General features: G+C 38.0%; 1 protein-coding gene across 3 annotated transcripts in view; it reads left to right on the forward strand.

Moving 5' to 3' along the window:
• Positions 1-19,389, forward strand: part of LOC23687788 (eukaryotic peptide chain release factor GTP-binding subunit ERF3A) — a 61,620-nt gene extending 42,231 nt beyond the window's left edge. For all 3 annotated transcript variants that reach the window (XM_011495238.2, XM_021847227.1, XM_021847228.1), the window contains exons 4-9: positions 1,112-1,460; positions 1,556-1,829; positions 1,898-1,984; positions 16,797-16,973; positions 17,293-17,461; positions 17,535-19,389. In XM_011495238.2, coding sequence (XP_011493540.1) covers positions 1,112-1,460; positions 1,556-1,829; positions 1,898-1,984; positions 16,797-16,973; positions 17,293-17,461; positions 17,535-17,578 — 1,100 coding nt within the window. In that variant the 3' untranslated portion in view covers positions 17,579-19,389. The remainder of the gene's footprint in view (positions 1-1,111; positions 1,461-1,555; positions 1,830-1,897; positions 1,985-16,796; positions 16,974-17,292; positions 17,462-17,534) is intronic.
• The last annotated feature ends 678 nt before the right edge of the window (positions 19,390-20,067 follow it).

Below are 20,067 nucleotides of genomic sequence, written 5' to 3' on the forward strand. Positions count from 1 at the left end.
ATTTAGTGGTTTCTTCACAAATCTCATCAGGAATATTTTCAGAGACTCCTACAGGGATCTCTCCAGCAATTCTTTTAGAGATTCCTCCACCAATTCTCCCAGATATTCTTCCAACGATTTTTCAAAGAATATCTCGAGAAATTTCTCCAGGAAATTCTCGAGCTCTTCAACGTTACTATCTCCAGTTATTTTCTCAGGGTTTACTTTGAGAATTTTTCCAAACACTTCCTAGGACTTCATCCCGATATTTTTCAACTAATCTTTCAAACGATTGTTCAAATTGTTACTCCAGGAGATCTTACGCAGATTTTTACAGAATTTCTTGGACATCTGTAAAGAATTTTTTTGGACATCTCAAATTTCTTTAAAATTTCATTCACATTTACATGGAGAAATATCGTGTGGAAGTGCTCATAAGAACACTAAGCTGAGACGCAGGCTCTGTCCCAGTAAGGACGTAATGCCAAGAAGAAGAAGAAGAAGAAGGAAGGAAGGAAGGAGAAATTTTTGGTTGAATTTTTGTAGAAGTTCTAAACGGGAGTCTTGGGAGATGTCCTAGGGAAATCGATGAATACAATCCTGGAAGACTTAGGGCTTTCTTGAAAAAAAAAAAAAAAAAAATTAAGAGTCCATTGTCGATAGGACAGCTCCAAATATCTTCCAATTTCGTCACCAACAAGCCCAACGCATACAGGTTAAATGAATACAAATCGGCTGACTTGCACAACATGTTGCATGTTCATGAATCGAAAGATCACACATTACTACGAATTTTTACCCCAATTAGAGGCTAAAGTTCGTTTTGCACGAAGCTAAGTTATCATAAATCACGAGGGTATTCACCTTTTTTAAGAAAACATTCAGTTTCCATATAATGAAACAGTTCTAAAAGGAAGTTTATGTGATTTTTATCTGACCCAGAGATTTTCTGGAAAAACTTTCTCTTTACTTAACTCCCATTAGTTTGACTTAATCAAACACTGGTGGAAACCTCAACATTTCACGAACAAATAGTGATATGCTCAAATACTTACATTTTTAAATTTTAATGTCAGCTACCGGTTAAAACACTTCAAACATTGCTGACCATCCGCTCTTCCCATCCCTACAGAACGAGACAAAGGTAAAACGGTGGAGGTGGGTCGTGCCTATTTTGAGACTGAGAAAAAGCATTTCACCATCCTGGACGCGCCGGGCCACAAGAGTTTCGTGCCGAACATGATCGGTGGAGCGGCGCAGGCCGATCTCGCTGTGCTGGTCATTTCCGCGCGAAAGGGCGAATTCGAAACCGGGTTCGATCGGGGAGGGCAGACGCGAGAGCATGCAATGTTGGCGAAGACGGCTGGCGTCAAGCACCTGGTAGTGCTGGTCAACAAAATGGACGATCCGACGGTGAACTGGGACGTTGAGCGGTACAACGAATGTAAAGACAAAATCTTACCATACCTCAAAAAGCTAGGGTGAGTTTTTGCTGCTTAATCCAACAAAATGTTTCGCAGCATTATTGTAGCAAGTCCTGATATTTCTAACAAGCACGGTTCTCCACCCATCACAGATTCAACCCAACCAAGGATCTGACGTTCATGCCGTGCTCCGGCATCACCGGCATGGGAATCAAGGAACAGATCAGTGAATCCGTCTGCCCGTGGTACCGAGGGCCAGCCTTCATTCCATTCATCGACGAGCTGCCTTCGCTGAACCGCAACACGGGCGGTCCCTTCATCATGCCGATCGTGGACAAGTACAAGGACATGGGTACGGTCCTGATGGGCAAGGTGGAATCGGGAATGGCCAAGAAGGGAATCAATCTGCTGGTGATGCCTAATAGAGTGAGTTTTCCGAGGGATGTTCTTTATTCTGGAGCCTGTATCTAACTGGGGTTTTTTTCTACTTTCAGACGCAAGTGTCGGTTGATCAACTGTGGTCTGATGATGAGGAAGTTACCGCCGTGGGGCCTGGCGAAAATGTGAAGATCAAAGTGAAAGTAAGTTGTATCATTAGAAGGGTTTTATATCGACATGTCTGAAATTTAAAACCTTGTACATTTACATGTTAATTATTATAGTCCGAAAATAGGGCAGATATGCGTTGAGCGACAGTTGTATAACTCTTAGTGTCTACCATAGATCACTGAGTGAGAACACAGATAATATTCCAGGTATATGTGTTGTGATTCGTTTGCGCTCAACAACGGCAATTGTTTCAAGAATTTACAAATTTCGCCCAAATTTCCTAAAGGAATCTTTGAAGGAATTCATGGAATTATTCGTGGAAGAATCCGTGAAGGATTATCAGGAGCAATTACTAAAAGTAAATATCTTGCCTAATTTATGATCTCGACCTAAAAGCCATTGGCAACCTTGTGTGTAGCCTGTTGTTACTGAGCGAACGAATGAATGTACACGTTATTTAACAATGCTTCTTTGGAGTGGAGATTCTCCTCTATCTCCTAGTTGTGATAGTTTTTATCTTGATGCATTCATGTGCTTAAAAATAACATGCTACACACTCGATTACCAATGGCTTTATGGCGACATCATAAGTTATGTGAGATATCTTCCATCGTCTTGGGTCGCAGGTTGATAACCACGTTCGTACTCCGATGGTAGAATCCATTGAATATTTCGTAGTTAACCGTTCGACGCGGCAGATCACAGTGGAACAATTGACACACCTAAACAAGGGATTAGGATTTGCGGTGACTACGAAAATCATCGTAGATATGGGAACAGCGAATATCCAAACCTTACCAGCGAAGGACCAGAATATAGCAAGGAACATCGTAGCAAAGGTCATTACAAACAGGACAACGCAGCAGGGCAGACCAGGACGAGACGAGAATCGAAAAAGAACTTAACGAGAAACCAGTATTGTTGTATATCATCGAGGATGAGGAGATGATGGCGTCTTTCGACGTAGCGGCTCTTTTCCACAGCGTTCCAGTAAATGATTCCCTAAACCATCTCGAGGATTGGTTATTACCCCAAAGGACGGATACAGCATGGAAAGCAAAGGTCAGGAGGTTGGCAAGGTTGTGCATGAACGAGAACTATTTTCAATTTTGCGGAAACTCTCCGGAATCCTGCTCCGGTTTTGTGCTAGCTATTCGTGGCGAATCTTTAGTAAAATTTAAAGAAACAAGGAGTATTGCCGTATGAATGGTAAAGACACGTCGAAGACAATTACCGCCTTATCGAACGGAATGATCTACCTAGGATTTTGGATACAATCAACAGCGTTCACAAGGATATCAAATTCACCCCCGAGGAGGAGGAGGGAATACTACCGTTTTTTAAATCTACGATTTATATGGAGCTTACAAACACCCAGCGAGTCATTCCATACACATCAAATCATTGTTTCCAGCACAAGATGGCAGCGCTTCATGGTCCACAGGATGCAGACTCTACCTCTCAGCGAAGACGGAAAAACTAAGAAAATGAAATATGTTTTCGAGACGGCTAGGATTGACGGATACAAGGAAAGGACGATAAAAGCCATCATGACAAAAAGGAAAGACAGCATACTCGGAGTAGGGACGTTCCGATATTGTAAAGTATCGATATTTGATTCGATACGATTATCGTATCAAAGTATCGATACCATCGATATATTGATTCAAAATATCGATATATCGGAATATCATATGATAGATTTGAATGGAGAAAAAAACCTATATCGCTTAGTGACCTGCATTTAGTTTCCCAAGAGTCAATAAAAATCTTCGGATATTCAAGATTATTGGTATTTTAACCGATATGCAGGCTTGATAATTCTCCTCAACATCATTCGAGTTCGGTGAAATACTCTAGAGCAGCGTACTGCCTTTGCCTCTTTGCGAGGGAGCGAAAAAATGCCAAGCAGAGAGGCGACAAAAAATGAGCGAGGAAGATGCAGCACAAAACACAACTGAGTAAAATTCCATCAAAAAAGGGTGCTCTGACAAATCCCCGAGGACTGTCTTGTTCGGGCGGCAGACTCAAGAGTTCGTTTGAAGTGTGAGTAAAGGTGAGCATCGCAACAAGAGATAGAGAGTACCTAAAAAAATCCTCGCATTTTTTTTACACTCTCACTTGAATCGCTAGAGGATCTGTGTTGAAAATTTTGAGTTCAATTTTCACTCCTCAGAAAAACCCTCCCCTAGGACGTGTAATCTTGCCGCGATGGGTGGGCTTACCCCATTAGCACTTATATGGGAACCAAAGACATGTCCAGTCGTGGTGGTGGTATCACATCAGGAAATCTCGAAGACTTATTCAAACAGACTCAAGTCAAAATAGTTAACAAACTCATTTTATCAATCCTACGTGTTTCGCAGACGAAATTCTACATGTTCCGCTATAAACCAACTCGATTTTTCACTTTTATAACGTTTAATTTACGGATTTACAAAACGACGAAAGTAAGATTCTCCACTTTCGCAACCTAACCGCTACTTTCGCCGCTCCGTTGTATGGGAGCCAAAGTGACTTAACCACGAATCAAAACAAAACACTACTTGAGTCGATTTTACACTGGTACAAAAACGTTTTAAGTAACTGATTGAAACGGCTTATCATTTTGTCATACAATTTTTGTGGGAAGTGATAGGAACTACTTTGAGTTTTAACGCGAGCTGATTGCATGCAAAAATTAAGCGATGTACACGGTAAAAAAATGTTAAAAAGGAGATTCATTTTAAAACAGTTTTAGAAGAAAGGTTGTGATTCTTCTTAATTAATTTTCTCAAAACCGTATGAAAGTTACTTACGTCGATTTGAAAAAGTAATCGAGAAATATTTGTTTAATGCCGCGTCATCAACCATCTGGCATAGATGCATCAATCTTACGGATGTGATCCAACGGTGATCCTGTTACCAGGCATCGGAGTAACAGGAGTCGTAGCCACGCTTTGATGCAGATAGGTTAGATTTTGTTTAAATGGTTATAATATTGACTAATGAGGAGAATGACTGAGGATCCATCGAGTAGAATGTGACACAAATGTTAATTTGTTATGCTTCTCTCATTAGAATCATAATAAAAAAACACATTTATTATGTTGGTATCATAAAACTACAACAACTTCATTCTCGCAAAATTATAATAAATAGATAGGACTTAGGCGCGATGAAGCTTTATTTTGTCACCGAAAAGTGGATCCGGACAATAAAAAATGACTTTCTATTTCTTTATTATTTCTAGTATAGTTTTTAACACATAGAAATGTATTTACGACGATTCTATATGAAAACAGACGAGACCAGATTTGAATATGAATAGATGTATAAAGCAAACTGATCAAAATCATTATTGACCAACATGACAAAAGTAGTAAACTTAAAATATTCAACTTGTCCAAGTACTAATAAACATGTTAAAAAGGATCTTTAGCAATACTGACCAACGGGACTGAGGAAAAACTAGATCAACAGTCAACACATAAAGTTTCCGATGTTGTTGACTATAATCAGCGATGTAGTCAAATGTAATTCAATGAAAACTCACTTAATCCTGTTTATTCCTAATACTAATAACTTTCTTTCTTTCTTTCTTTCTTTTCATGTATAACAACTAACAACAACACCATCACGAGGGAGCAAGTCGTCTGTCGTATGTATCAAACGTCGTGTTAGGAGCCGAAGCACATAGGTCAGCACGGACACGGATCGAATTACCATCAAACTGAGGTAAAAACGATCCATATGCGTTGGTGGGTATACTAAGAAAGGGGTAAGTAACATTTTTAGTTCTTAGAGAACACATATTGTATATCATTTCAGCCCCCCTATATGTTCATTATACCGTACCAATAATACCGTACCAATAACTTTGTGTATCCAAACTGTAAACTAACTTGAGACATTATTCAATTGAATTCTCATTTTGAGAAGACCTCAGAACAATAAGAATAAGACGAACATAAAGCACATCGATGACTACACCAAACACATTTACAGTACATTTAGATTTGATACTTCTCCTCATATTAATTATCTACAACTTGGATTCGGTACTACAAGATGGCAACATAGACAGTCATCTCTCCTAGAAAAGTATTGTATTGATTAGCATTCCAGTACGACCTTCGGAAGATAAAGACTATTTAAAACCAAACACTTGATTCATATTTTGAAATTTATTCATATAGTATAACACATCACGTTTCAGACTAGTAGCATAAACGACTAAAATACTAGAGAATACATGACGTACAATGACGACGCACTTCAGATAATTCTTGTTCGCGTATAGATGGAAGTACATTTCATGTTTTTCACTTCAATAACCTTCATTCCATTCGGGAGAAAAGGATCTCCCTATCGCTATCGTTTGATATACGACCGCATTCTGTATAATTAACATTATCTGTCTATCATTGTCAAAAGATGCTTGGAGATGACATCTGTGCTACAATTTGTCAACATAGACTACTACAACATAGCTCTGTATGTTATTTCCAAGAAATGCATTAATTAATAACATATATTTTCATGTCGCTTCTCCATGCGTAAACAAGAATCCGATTGCTCAGAACTAAAGGATGACTATACAAAAATGACTACGGGAGGGAAACTGAAGCAAAAACAATTTAATAAAACTACTTCTGCACAATATTCATCCAAAATAGTGTTAAAGCGGGCAACATAGCCTATTCCGTCTAAATATTGGCAAAAGTAGAGGTAAAAATTTGCACTACGGGGTCCAGCACAGACAACGAAGCTGTCATACAGCTCCAGCTGAGTACACCATAAAAAAAAATAAATAAAAAAAAACAAACAAAAAAAAAATTCACTCCTCAGAAAAACGGAAAAATCGCCTCCTCTTTGCATCGCAGATGAGTTTCTATGAAGTCTGCCGATATGGACATAAATATCCTCTGTTGAGGTACATTATAGTACAATACGAACGGTAACTACTTTTTGAAATACAAAAAATAAAATATGTATGGAGAAAACTTTAAAATTGTTTTCTTTATATTAATGTACGATATATCGGAAGGAAATATCAATATCACCGATATATTGAATAGGAAATATCGATACCGAAATATCGACTATCGAAAGCAAAATATCGATATTCCGATATATCGGAAGTATCGGAACGTCCCTAACTCGGAGTACTTTAACGACACTCACCCCTATCGCCGAACCTATGAAAAGAGTCTTTATCCCATACGATAGACACATCATAATTCTGCTCCGCCCAAAGCTAAGGAATTTGGTGTTCTTCAGACAACCAACTCAAGACTTCGTCTACGAAGGATCCGGTCAACACTTATTACAAAGAATGCTTCAAACAAACGGTGGCTGGAGTACACTACGATTTTAAAAATGCCCACTTCGACGCAATTTCTGACGTCCTATTGGGAGGACGTTTCAGATAAAGGTGAAATTGATACTGCAGTGCAATATTTCTCCAATATTATGAGCTACGTGATTGATAGACATGTGCCAAAACGAGTCAATTGGGTCCTAAAACTTTTAATGAAATCTTGTTTTTATTTAATAACACGAAAAAGCATGTAACTGTAACTACTTTAGCAATTTTTCCCGTTCAAATAATGGCTATATCATGCTCAAACTTTAATTTAAAAATTTGGTCCATAAATGAACCTTGACACTTTTGATCATGTTTGACGTTCGCTTAGTCGACAAAAACACCATAGGGGTTTTAGTTCGACCACTGGGGTTGTTCCTATCTGACATTTCGTAAGAGACACGGAAAACAAAATACACCCAAAATTTGAGTTTAAGCCAAAAGATTTGACAAAATCTAAAAAAAAAATGTTTTTTGGGCTTAAACCAACGGAAAATTGAGAAAATTGAGTAAACATGTGTTTTTGGCCTAAACTTAAGCGTTTGGCACTAAAATTGGGACAGGGCTTTAGGACCCTATTCCGAGCACACACAAACTCTTCGGCAAACAAACGAGCTACGGTCAATGGAAACTGCTAAAAGGGCGGCATTGTAATATTATACAAACCACCGGACTGAATCGTCAAGACATTTTGTGCATCTGAATGACTGTAAACGAATGAATTAATCGTCCTACCAATCGCACATGAAAAACGAGCTGCTCAAGCTGAAAGCTAACCAGAAATCTTTCTGAAAGTTCGTAAATAACCAAAGAAAAGACCCGGCTACCCACACATACACACCCACAAATTAGAGCTCTGACCCTAAAACTGTTTGCGACTTTTTCGTCGATAAGTTTGTTGTCCTTTTTTCGGAAGAAGGAAGTACGCCTAAACAAATTGAAGATGTCTCCTATCTCGCCGAATCACTCACTCATATCGATGTTGATGAATCAATGATTATGACGGCTATCAGTAAATTTAATACTCATGCAAATCTGCACCTGTTTCCCGTTCACAGGCAAGGTGACAAAATGCACATCCAAAACTACCGTGGAATATCCGCTCTAAGTTTAGTTGCTAAACTCTTAAAGCTTGTACTTTTGGAACCTATATTCAGCCACTGCCGACATTATACCTATTGATGAAAAGCAACACGGATTCATGCTTAAGCGATCTACCAGTACAAATCTGTTTTCTTTTATTTTATACAAAACAGAGTCCTTTAATTACGTAAGCAAACTGATGCGATTTGTTATATAGCAGGGAGGTCTGCTGCTTTAACAGCATTAACCATGAAATTGCGTTGGCTAAATTAGAAAAGCTAGGTTTCGGTGGAAGAATTGTTGGCAGGTTACGCTCCTACCTTATTGGTCGTCAGCACAAAGTGAAAATTGGAGACGTCATCTCACGCAATGGATGTCCTCATACGCCCAATCTACAAGAAAGGGCACAGACTGGAGTGTGCCAATTACAGAGGAATTACGCTGCTGAATTCGGCGTTCAAAATTATGTTGCGCCTCTTGTTTAACAGACTGAGACCGCTCGAGGAGTTCTTCGTCGATGGTTTTCGTAAGGGCCGCTCGACAACAGGCCGAATGATCCTAGATAAGTCCCGGAAGTATAACTTGCAGACTCACCATCCGTTTATTGATTTCAAGGCGGCGTACGATTCAGTGAAAAGAAATGAGTTGTGGCAGATAATGTCTGAACATGGATTTCCGGCGAAACTAATTAGGCTGATACGTGCTACGCTGGATGGTTCGAACTGAAGTGTTTGGATCGCAGAAGAGTTGCTCACATTCTTCAGCAGGAGTTTATCCACTTTGCGGAGTGGTGCTGTGTAAACCGGATGAAAGTCAATCCAAGCCCAAGTGTGCCGTCATATCTTTCTGCCGGAAGAAGGCACCTTTGTTGTCTGATTACGATCTGTTCGGCACTTTTATCGGAAGGACAAGCTGCAGAAAGAATCTAGCGGTGCAGCTTAATAGCAAACTATCTTTCCAGCAGCACATATCACACACATGGTCTGGAAAGCCTACTACTCACTTCAATTTTCTATGTAAACTTTAATAAATTTTGATTTATTGTTTGATTGATTTACTTCGACAATTTACACCTTCATTATGCATTCGTGTGGGAGTTACTAATTTATTATTTAGATTTTGCATTCAAAAAGATTTGATGAAACTTAGATCAGACCTGTGTATTTTTTAGGCAGTGTTGTTCAGACTCATTTCCCCGAAAATAACATTTTCCAAACTACGAAGCCACGAACTACTACAACCATGCTCTATCCTCCTAAGATAGAAAAGCAGATGGTTAAGCTTGAGTACTGCACACAAAATCGATCAATTTTGATCCCAGAGAGCCACAATTCAAGTTTCGGTGAAATGAAATGAGTGAGTGAGTGAGACTGTCAATTTGTCTCTAAAATATCGATTTTCGTCGCTATTTCTATAACAAAAAAAAATCTTTTATTTTCTTGAAAGCTCATTTGAAGTGCTCAGTGCAGTGCAGACGGAAAATTAGTGCTGATTTGAATCATTCACTTATGTACCGAGAGGGTACTCAGACGGTTGCCACCGGGTGTTAAGAAAAAAGTGCGGTGCTAGTTATTTTAAAATTTCGGTGTTTTATTGTGATTTTGATGAAATCTTTTAAGTTTTTGGTGAAGTTTCGACATCAAAGTATGTAATTTCTTTGGAGTGCTAGTTGGAAAGTGTTCTTGGAGATTTTAAAACCGTTCTGTATCTGGAATGGTTTCACGTCTCACAAAAAGCGTGCTGGAAGCAGACAGTGCCCGAAATCGGATTGGAAGATTTGGTGAGTTTGTTCCGATTGTTCACTTTTGGATAAAGTATTTTTTGGTGTTTTTTTGCACCCTTTTTCAATCGGCGCGTTCGTTCCACGCGACAATATACGGTAGTAGCATTAGCACGAAAAAGATTAATTTTTGTTTTTCAATTTTGTTTAGGATATCTCTTTGCTCGTAGTTAGAACGATTTTTTTTTTTTAATTTATGTAATGACAAAAAAAAAGATAGTTTTTGCTTTGAAAATAAGAAACGTGTTTAAAATATTTTTTTTATTCCTCGTTTTTTATACATTTTTTTTTTTTTTGATCCGATGACCCTGGAGGGATCGGTTTCACTCTTTGTTTGATAATGAGCGGATGATCTTGCATAAATCATTTTATCGGTGATTGGGTTGTAATTGAAAGTTTTGCAAAACACTTTTAAACATAAAAATAAATAAAAAATATTCCATCTTTTGATTGCCGGCATTCAGAAGATTAAATTTCAAAACCTTAAACAACAATGCCTTGTGTCGATCGCTAGCTTTTCAGGCGAATCCTATGACCTTTTACCCCTCCCAACCTCCACCTCCGTAGCACTTATGAGGGTGTCGCTGAGTCGGTGGCCTCTCGCTAAGTAAGTGCTACATCAACATTTCCTCCCCCAATTCCAAGTTACGGTAAAGATGGGCGTGGCCGGGAATAGCGATATTCATGCTTTTAGTTGTCTTGTTTAAGATTGAATCAAGGTTTACTCCCCAACCTTGTTTCTGAAAGCAGTCTGGATGAGATAATTAAAAACGAACATGAATATTGTTAGTATCCAATCTACGAAGTATACCGTAACTACGCTAACGCTAACGCTAACGCTAACGCTAACGCTAATGAAATGAGTGAGTGAGTGAGTGCGAATCATTTCACCGAAACTTGAATTGCGGCCCACCGAGATCGAAACTTTCGGATCCCATGTGCAACACTCAAGCCCAACCACCTCCCTCTCCATCTCAGGAATACAACGCACAGTTATAACAGTTCATGGCTTCACAATTCGAATTTCAGGGAAATGAGTCTGGTCAACACTGTTTTTAGGAATTACTTCGGTTATTTTTCAAATGAGAGTTGTGTTTGATCTTCCGACCTTGACGCTTGCTCCTGCGCGGGCCGGCGATGAGGGCAGGATCAAACATGTCGCGCGTCGATCGAGTAAAGTGAAAAAGTGCCGCTTTCGATTAGTTCTTTATGATCTTCCAACATTGACGCTTGCTCCTGGGCAGTGCTTCAAGAAAGCCCGAGTAGTCGTCAGTTGTTTTCCATCACGGGTCGCGCGCCTATTTTCTCTGAGTGCTTTTATATAGCCGAGCAAACGACTGAAGCTGAAAGAGGATTGTTGCTGCTCAATGATGACGGATCAATTGGTGAGCTCGTTTCATGCTACTGTTCCTATTCTATAAAATATGTATGACTGAACCGTTAATCGTTACAACGGTGAGATGTAAATATGATGTTTCAAAAAAATATGAATGGTTCGTCACTGTGAGTGTCGACATATACTCTGATTCATAAATTATTTATGTCTAAATTTTTTTTATTCAATACTCCTTCTTCTTTTTACCTTTATTTTTGTAATCAAAAATAAAACTTTGAATGGTTCGACACTTCAAGTGTAGACTTCCGAAAAGTTCACTTTATTCAACAAACTTTGAAAGGTTCGTCACCTCAAGTGTCGGCATAATTTTTCTCTACATAGATATTGTTCATATCAAATGAAAATATTATATTTACATATAAGCATGTTTATATCTCACAAATAATTATTTATTATGGTCTAATCGCTTATCAAAGTGAATCCTGTGACCCAACGATCCTTCCCATTACAGGGTGGCCACCAAACCGGGAAAAAACGGGAAAAGCGGGAAAAAGACTGGAATTTAAATCCATCGGGAAAAAGACGGGAAAAAACGGGAATTTGAGATGGTCACCGGGAAAATCATTTTGAACGAACATCTTCAAGCTCTAAATCTACAAACCATCAAAAATAAGTTTTAGAAAGTTGATATGGTTGATCATATTGCCATCTGTTGTCTTGGATAGATAGGTTTCAAACATGATTTTCTTGTAGAAATAGTCTAGTTTGCCACACTAAAGTTGGTTGGTAATGTTTCGAAATATTTTATGATTTCATTTTCTCTTACTAACAGGGCTTAATTTTTACTTTAACTTATCTGACTCAGAGTTCTACAACTTTTAACAGAAGGTTTAAGCACTCAAACATATTTGATTCATAGTTTTCTTTAGTTATGTTAGTATTTTAGTTTAGAGCGGCTTTGTTCCATCATCACCTTAAACATATTTACTTTAGTGAACTCTTCATATTTATGAATAAATGAAAGAAGAAACACTAAAAATTGAAATACCGTTTTGATTCATATTACGGACAGCTTCAAATTCCGGACACTCTACTTTGTATGGGAAACATTTCACGCGAAATGTTTCAATTTTTGCTGTTCAAAAGTTCTCAATTTCAAGGCTCGTTTTAGTAAACTTTTTCCATAAATATCTTTGAAAATTTATAAATCCCAACTACCTTAGATGTCTCTTTGGTGGTTTAACGATATCGATTGATGATTTGACTGTTCCATTAATGATTATCACGAGCTGTCCGGAATTCGATTCAAAGTGTCCGGAATATGAGGCAAAAGTGAGGAAGCGTCCGGAATAAGAATCATGAAAAAGCCACACATTTTGATTTATTTAAAATTATTGAAGTTGCGGAAGCGTATTCTTCACCCACCGTTCGAAAGTAAAGGGCTTCCGACGCTGGATAGCGCTAAGGAATCATACAGAATGATTTATTTTGTATGCTCTATGCTGGGTTATATTTCCCTGAGTCCTTAAGTGTCCGTAACATGAATCAAAACGGTACTTCAAATAGGGTAATAGGATGCACAAAAGGGACATATCTAGGTATCTATATAAATAAAAATGGAATGATGTTTGTATGTCACGAAATGGCTTGAGAACGGGCTAACGGATTTTGAAAATTCTTCCATAGTTATGTTCCTGAAGTGTTCCGACGTGTTTGTGTATATAAAAAGCAAAGGATATTTAACGGGAAAGTTGAAAAAACAGGAGTGAACGGAACTTCCATTTTGCACGGGGCGTTCCATGGCGTTTTTCAACAGCCTACTTGATGGCAAGACGAAGTTTGCCGGGGCCACTAGTTTAAATTAAAAATTGAATGGTGTTTGTATGTCACGAGTTGGCTTGAGAACGGGACGACTGATTTGAACAATTCTTTCACTTTTGTTTTCCTCAAGGGTTCCGACGTGTTTGAGTGGAAGAACATTTTTCAAAATCCTCCAAGAAAGTTGAGAAAACGGGAAATGCGAATTTGACGTAAAATTCGGGATTTTTTCCCAAAGCCTCTACGGCCTACTGGGCAATACGACGTTTGCCGGGACACTAAATGTTTAAGTGAATCAAAAGTGCCAAGAATAGCAGCAATGGGGTGTGAGTGATAGAATCCCACTTTTGAGAAAAACGACTTTTAAGGTTTTTCAACAATTTTTCATTCCATACTAATTGTACGAGAGCCGAGCAAAAACACATGCCAATCTTCTACGAATATTATTTGCTTTTTATTGGACGGAAAAATCACCTAAAATACCGTTTAAAAGCTTAAAGTACAATTTTTTGGTATGTTCAACTAAAAAACCGATTATGGGTTATTTTTTTGCGTTCGGACCCATCAATAAAAAACCGGGAAAATTTTTAAAACTATACCGGGAAAACCGGGAAAAAAGCGGGAATTTCATAACGGATTTTTGGTGGCCACCCTGCATTAACAAACATCCCTCCCAGTAACCTTTGTGGAGATGCAGAGGCAAACACGGTCTCCAAATAGCAAAGGTTACATACTAACATTCCTTCCCCCAATCCCACCTGACTGCAAGGACGTGGCCGGCGCCGTTATTGACCCTGTATAAATAGAGGCACTGAATTATGCACACTGAAGAAGATTATGGCCAATCCCAGCCGAACTTCTAGTTGATTCTTTGTGCATTTTCACTGACTTCGGTCAATCACGGAATAGCAACCATTGATATGTGTAGTCAGTCTAAGCTAAGCTAAGCTAAGCTATTACTTCGGTTATTTTTCAAATGAGTGCTCTAAGATTTGTTCCTTTTAGAATGACTTCGCAGATTTCTACTAAAATCATTCTTAGGGTGCCTCGAGAGATTCCTTCAATAATTTCCCCATGGAATCGTTCGAAATACCTATAAGAATTCATGGGTTGTTCCAGGAATATCTTTGAATATTCTACCAGTTATTCTTCAAATGATTTCGACAAAGATCACCCAAAAATTCCACGTTGTAACCTTCCATATATTTATCTTGAAGAACTTCTGAGAATTCCTTCAATTTTTTCCCACGAATTCCACCAATTTTTTTTTCAAAGTTGTTTCAGAGATTCCTCCAAAAGTGGCTATAAAAATGATATCAGTATTGACTTACTGGAGTTCCACCAAGGGATGGTTTAAACATTCTTCGAGGAGTTGCTCCAGTAGTTCCGCCAGGAATTATTCAATATAAATTCCATTCTGAATATGCCTAGGAAATTTGTCTTAAGGACTTCTGGATTCAAGGAATTTTTCATTCAAGGGAGGTGTTTCCGTACATCCTGCAGGAATTGTCTAGAGATTCTTCCATAAATTAATCCAGCAATTTTTCATGAAATCTTTCAAAGGCCTATTCAAAAAAATTTTCTCGGAATATTTATTAAAAAAAAATGTGCGGGTATTCTTTCAATAATTCGAAAAACACTTCTTGTGGAATATCTGTAGCAATTAGATTACGAATTTCTGCTGGAGTTTCTCCAAGGTTTATCCAAGAACTACGTACTACTTGATTTTTTTCAAGAATTTTATGTGGAATGAAATTCTTCATTCATTCCACTAGAAATTTCTTAATTTTCCAGTGATTTCTCCAAGAAAATATAAAGGTATACGTCCAGAGATTTTTCAACGGATTTGTCTACAGTCAAACCTCCATGAGTCGATATTGGAAGGGACCATCAACTCGAGTCATGGAACAAAAATGCTTTGGAAATCTGTTTGAGGAGACCATCATAGTAACCATGATTTTTTGTTCATTGTATGGTACCATGAGTCGATATCGAGTCATGGAACTTCGACTCATGGTGGTTTCACTGTATTACAAAAAAAAATAAGGGATTCCTCCAAAAACTGATCAGGTTTCCCGAATTGGGAAATTGTTCTAGAATGCCGCAAACTACTTGACCAGGTATTCGTTTAGTAACTCGTCCATGTAAAATCCTTCAAAGATATTTTTTGTTTTGTAATAGAGTTGTCCAATGATTTCTTTATGGATTTTCTGGAATTTTCGAGGAAATTTAAAAAGGATTTACTGTAAGGTTTTTACTATGAATTCCTGTTTCAGTAAATCGCTATAACTGCGCTGCCGTAAATCGCAAGTCGGTCCCATCTGCATTTTCGTCAAAATTGAGTTAATATCAGTTTTCAATATATCTTCCTATGATCTTTAAGCTGCAATAACGGGACAACACTTTTTGTTCGGTAAAAATAGGAAGAAACACCAAGTCGGATTGTCCCATAGTGAAAACTAACCGCAAGTCAGTCCCACTACAGGTTTTTGCACTCTGTATCACAACAATGGACTATGTTTTGGTCATATTTATATTTTTTTCGGATATCAGTGTGAGAAGCAAATTGTGAAAGTTTAATTAAGATTCAAACATGTTTCAATCTTGTGGAATATTCGTATGGCAAACGATTTTATGAACTTCTCAGGCCATTTTCTCAATGCCTACTTTTTATAGATGGGACTGGCTTGCGAATCGCGACAGTGCGTCCTTCATATGGGTCTGGGTCATTTGGCATAAAGCCATTTGGCATAACGCCGTTTGGCATGATGACCATATGGCATAAACAAATTTCTTCAAGAAAATGCATATTTTGAAAGAAGGGATATAATTCTAGTTATGCCAAATGGCCATTATGCCAAATGACCTTATGCCAAATGACCCGCTCCCCTTCATAATTGTTTCCAGGGCTTCTGCAGCAATTCATCCAGAAAACCTTTGCTTGAAATTGACCACAAAACACTAGAAATTTTTATATTTTTTTTTTCAAGATCCTTGAAATATCTCATTTATGTATTTTTTTTAGAGTTTCTCTGAGGATTCCTTCAAGAAGTTTGTTGCGGAATACTTAAGTATTATTTAAATACACTTATTTAAGGATTAAACCAGTAATATATAGCTCGCTGTGAAATAGGCTCTGTTTCAATAGACGTAAAAAATAACAAAAAACTGAAAAAATAAAAATAAAACAGCGATAAATATGTAGGAAGTACTGAAAACACTTGCTAGATAAATAACATTGATTTCATATTCATTTTCCCATAAAAAAAATAACCGTAGAACAAAATTAAGAAACAAATATTTTGCTTTGATATAAAGTAACGAAAATAAATATCGAGGTATTACTGTAATTAACAGCAATTCAACATTTAGAGGTACAAGGTTTTGATTTCTTGATTCCATGCATTTTGAGCCGGTCTATTATAGCACCATTCCAAAAGAAAACTGTATTAATAAATCATACTTCCCTCTGCTTTCCAGGGCATCGAAGAGGAAGACGTGTCGCCCGGATTTGTGCTGTGCGATGCTTCCAACCCAATCAAAACCGGCAAGGTCTTCGACGCGCAAGTAGTTATCCTAGAACACAAATCAATTATCTGTGCAGGTTACTCGGCGGTGATGCACATACACTGTGCGGCGGAGGAAATTACTGTTAAGGTAAGTTCAGGATTGAAGTAACTGTTGGTATAGGTTTGAAATCGGCACAATCCCAGCTCCACGTTGAAGTTACTCCTTCTTTTGTGTGGCGTTCTTTCTAAGAGCGTGCTATAGTAAAGTATGGTAGATGCCCTTAATTTATTGAGTATTATTTCCTTAGCACTCAATGTAAGATTGTTTACCAACAGGACCCTCTCCAGATAACATTTCTGGTTTTTTTAGTGGTTTTAAAGACCACAAATTGCCCTTGAGAAAAAAAAACCTTTGATACTACGGACCATCATGTCTGACTATTTCACTTTACTATCATCCCTTGTAGGCTCTCATTTGCTTAGTGGATAAGAAGACAGGCGAGAAATCAAAGACCCGGCCACGTTTCGTCAAGCAGGACCAGGTGGCCATCATGAGAATTGAGTGCTCCGGGCTGATCTGTCTCGAGCAATTTAAACTATTCCCACAGATGGGACGCTTCACGTTGCGAGATGAAAGTAAGTACCCCTATTCTGGTGATTTCTATATCAATTCTAATACAATGAAATTGTGCTCTTTTCTTACCAACAGACAAAACCATCGCCATCGGTAAAGTTTTGAAGGTTATTGAATAAATAAGTTTTTAAATCAGTACACAGACATAGTTACGAAAAGAAACAACAACGCTATCTCGTCCTCTGCCGTAAGGAACTTGTCCCCTCAGACAGCGAAACAAGAAAAGAAACCCACTCTTACTAACAATCTGCAAACAAATGAAGGCATCAAGCCGGACACTGCTTTGGCCATTCATCTTCCCGATGTGGTTGATGAAAGCTATTAATCGTGTGTCCATCCATTGTTATGTTTATTCCTATCAAGAAAAAAAAACGAATCGTATCCACTAGGAGGTAAATCTTTTCGGTATTGCTTCGAAAGCAGAACAATGTTAAAGATCATGGATTCTTTCATTGCCGGGAAACTCAACCCCTCTAAGTCCCCGAATAGTGAAACCAATTTTCGTTCCTTGTAGAGCACGTCGCGCGTAAAAGCAAACCAAGATGAAACAAAACTTAAGAGAAAATCAAGACACAAACATACCACATAGGAAATGCTTATGATAACAATCATTTGTAAAAGAAGAACTAATTGAAAATAAAAAAAAATAATCGCGGAAGCGGAGGACTGAACTTATATACAATAAGCGAAACACAAGAAAATTAAAACAAACACACACACAGTAAACTAAAACAAAGGAAACGATGATAAAAGAAACAAGAAAAAATGAACATCATACGCATCAGGAACAATAATCTTAATGATAACACGTTATTGTATAGAGGAAAAATCCAAGGCGAGCAGGTGAACCGTCATCGAGGAAGTTTCTTCCTTCTGGTGTTCTGTCCTCGGACGGGTCTATCTCTCCGAGAGCACGGACAGCGATGCGCACCTACAGACATACCAATGGTCGAGGCAAACACAAATCTTACTAAGAAATCCAACCAATTGTTACTTTTGATTTGTTTCATCATGTATAATGCTTATTATTATGAGGTTTTTAGCTTTTTGTATTGCTAAAAGAATAAACAAAAAAACGAGATTGCCGTGAAAAGCTGGCGGGCGGTAATCAAATTCATGTACGCAGATAGCATCGTTATAGCTGAGAGAGAAAGAAAGAGAAATTGATTATTAGAGGGATACGATCGAAGTCGAAGTTCACAGGAAGTAAGCGACAGTGACACGACGGCAGCAACTAGAAGTCGGATCCAGATTGTGTATTTAACGAAGTGCTTCTCGAGATTTTCGAACTTGTGCGTGTGTGCAGATTGTATGTTCGTAGTATGAATGTTGCGATATGCGCGGTACCAGAGGGCGGGTTTTCACCATTTAGGATTGAATATAGAGAGAGTAGCAGCAGCTTCAAATGACGCCTTTTTTATTCGCCTGGAAGCAACCGGACCCGGGATTGATTGTATGCATGCACGAACGCGGGTGTGATTGGGTAAGGTATCGAAATGAGAATTAATTTAACTAGAGCTAAATACGCTAAAAAACATTTACACAATTTACACACATAAACCGTTGAGGGACAGATTAATGAAGAAATAAAAAATAAACATGCAGTAGCATACAAACCGCATTGAGACAAGATATTAATCCTTGTTCTGTTTCGAGCTAGAAAGGCTAAAAAACGAACACACAAACAATAAAATTGTAATCTAGAAAAGAGAGAGTAAAGAGGGTTAAGCGAAATGAAAATAGAATTGAAACGGAGCAGATAGCGAACAGCCAAGAGAGAGGGTGAAACAGCAGCAAAAAACAACTATTCTACATTTAATCAAAAACAACAATGGAAACTCCTTTATCTAATTATAATTACTATTTTCGTTTTTTATTTGTTTATCTTTTAAAGAAAAGAAGTAAAATAAACACCTCTTTAAAAACACAACCGTTGGCTAGGGGCATTTATTTGAACGTTTTGAAGAATACATGAATAATCCAAAAAATAAAATATTTTGGTTCCTAGCGATGGGCTCAAAAATTTGAATTAAACACAAATTAACTGCTTATTTACTCTATTCTACACTGCTTTTCAATTAAATATAGTGAGTGATCTTTTACAAGGAATTATTCACAAATTTCAACCAAAACTTTTTTACTAGTTTTTTAACGTTTTCTTCTTCTTCTTTCTGGTGTTACGTCCCAACTGGGACAAAGCCTGCTTCTCAGATTAGTGTTCTTATGAGCACTTCCACAGTTATTAACTGAGAGCTTTCTTTGCCGATTAACCATTTTAGCATGTGTATATCGTGTGGCAGGTACGAAGATACTCTATGCCCTGGGAATCGAGAAAATTTCCTTTACGAAAAGATCCTCGACCAGCGGGATTTGAACCCACAACCCTCAGCATGGTCATGCTGAATAGCTGCGCGTTTACCGCTACGGCTATCTGGGCCCCTATAATGGTTTCTTTATATTTAATCCCTTCCAGCCCACGATTTCTTTCAATGTTTTCGATGAGAAAAAATGCTGTAAACAAAATTTGCTGTTGGTTGTTGGAAATTGTCTAACGTTATCGTGAAACTGTTGCCGGGCCTGTAGCCGTAATATCAATCCGTTTGCTCTA

Source organism: Aedes aegypti, chromosome 2 (assembly GCF_002204515.2).
Source record: "Aedes aegypti strain LVP_AGWG chromosome 2, AaegL5.0 Primary Assembly, whole genome shotgun sequence".
NCBI classification, from domain to species: domain Eukaryota; kingdom Metazoa; phylum Arthropoda; class Insecta; order Diptera; family Culicidae; genus Aedes; species Aedes aegypti.